At 65.3% G+C, this 803-nt stretch overlaps 1 protein-coding gene across 1 annotated transcript in view; it reads right to left on the minus strand.

Moving 5' to 3' along the window:
- Positions 1–803, minus strand: part of IFT172 (intraflagellar transport 172) — a 107,571-nt gene that overhangs the window by 32,996 nt on the left and 73,772 nt on the right. Inside the window, exons 21-22 of the mRNA XM_026659084.2 lie at positions 544–622; positions 46–166 (exon numbers count right to left, since the gene is read on the minus strand). Of these exons, the coding sequence (XP_026514869.1) occupies positions 46–166; positions 544–622 (200 nt within the window). The remainder of the gene's footprint in view (positions 1–45; positions 167–543; positions 623–803) is intronic.

Consider the following 803-nt stretch of genomic DNA (forward strand, 5'->3'; position numbering starts at 1 on the left):
TCTGAGCTGCGCAGCTGCCGTGGGGACGCTCCAGCCTGGCCTTACCTGGCTTCAATGTAATGGTTAATGGCAGCATCCAGCTGCTTCTGCTGCACCAGGTGATCTCCCCAGGCCTCTTCCAGCTTCAGCACCTCGGCCGGGAATGCCACGCGAGCCAGCTCCACCGCTGCCAGGGGAGAGGAACACGTCACACCAGCCACCAGCCGGGGGGAGGACGCTGAGCTGGCAGCACTGAACAGGCCCTGGGAGGCGTGGGGCTGATTCGAGTAGCGCCTGGCCTCCTGCTGGCTGATAAGCCCGGGAGGAACCTGCGCTGGGGCCATGGGTGGCTACAGGAGATGGGAACTCGGGACTGGAAGGGATGGCCTGGGGCAGCCTCAGCAGGCAATCCTGTTCCTCAACTCATGGAGCTGCAGCTCAGAACTAGAGCAGCAATGACATGCAGCCACTCGTGCGGCATCAGGACAGGGCATCCCCCCCTGCATCCCAGCAAGAGGCGGTGGGGGTGCTCACACCAAGGAAGGGGGACGGGGACCACGGTACCTTTCAGGAAGGCGCAGCCCTTGCGGTAACACTCCAGAGCCTTCTGGGGGTTCCTGATCGTCTCAAACAGGTCTCCAGCCTAACACACACACACAGGCTGTCAGACAGGCTGCAGAGCCGCTGGCCCACCTGCCATGTCACCCCAGGCCGGGGGCCGGTACCAGAGCCCCCAGGCCCCCGCCGCTGCCCCAGCCATGCACCCCGCCAGGTACAGAGCCCCCAGGCCCACCCCACAAGCCATACACCCTGCCAGCCCCAGG

This window comes from Terrapene carolina, unplaced genomic scaffold (genome assembly GCF_002925995.2).
Source record: "Terrapene carolina triunguis isolate 2854851 unplaced genomic scaffold, T_m_triunguis-2.0 Scaffold569, whole genome shotgun sequence".
Classification (NCBI taxonomy): Eukaryota; Metazoa; Chordata; order Testudines; family Emydidae; genus Terrapene; species Terrapene triunguis.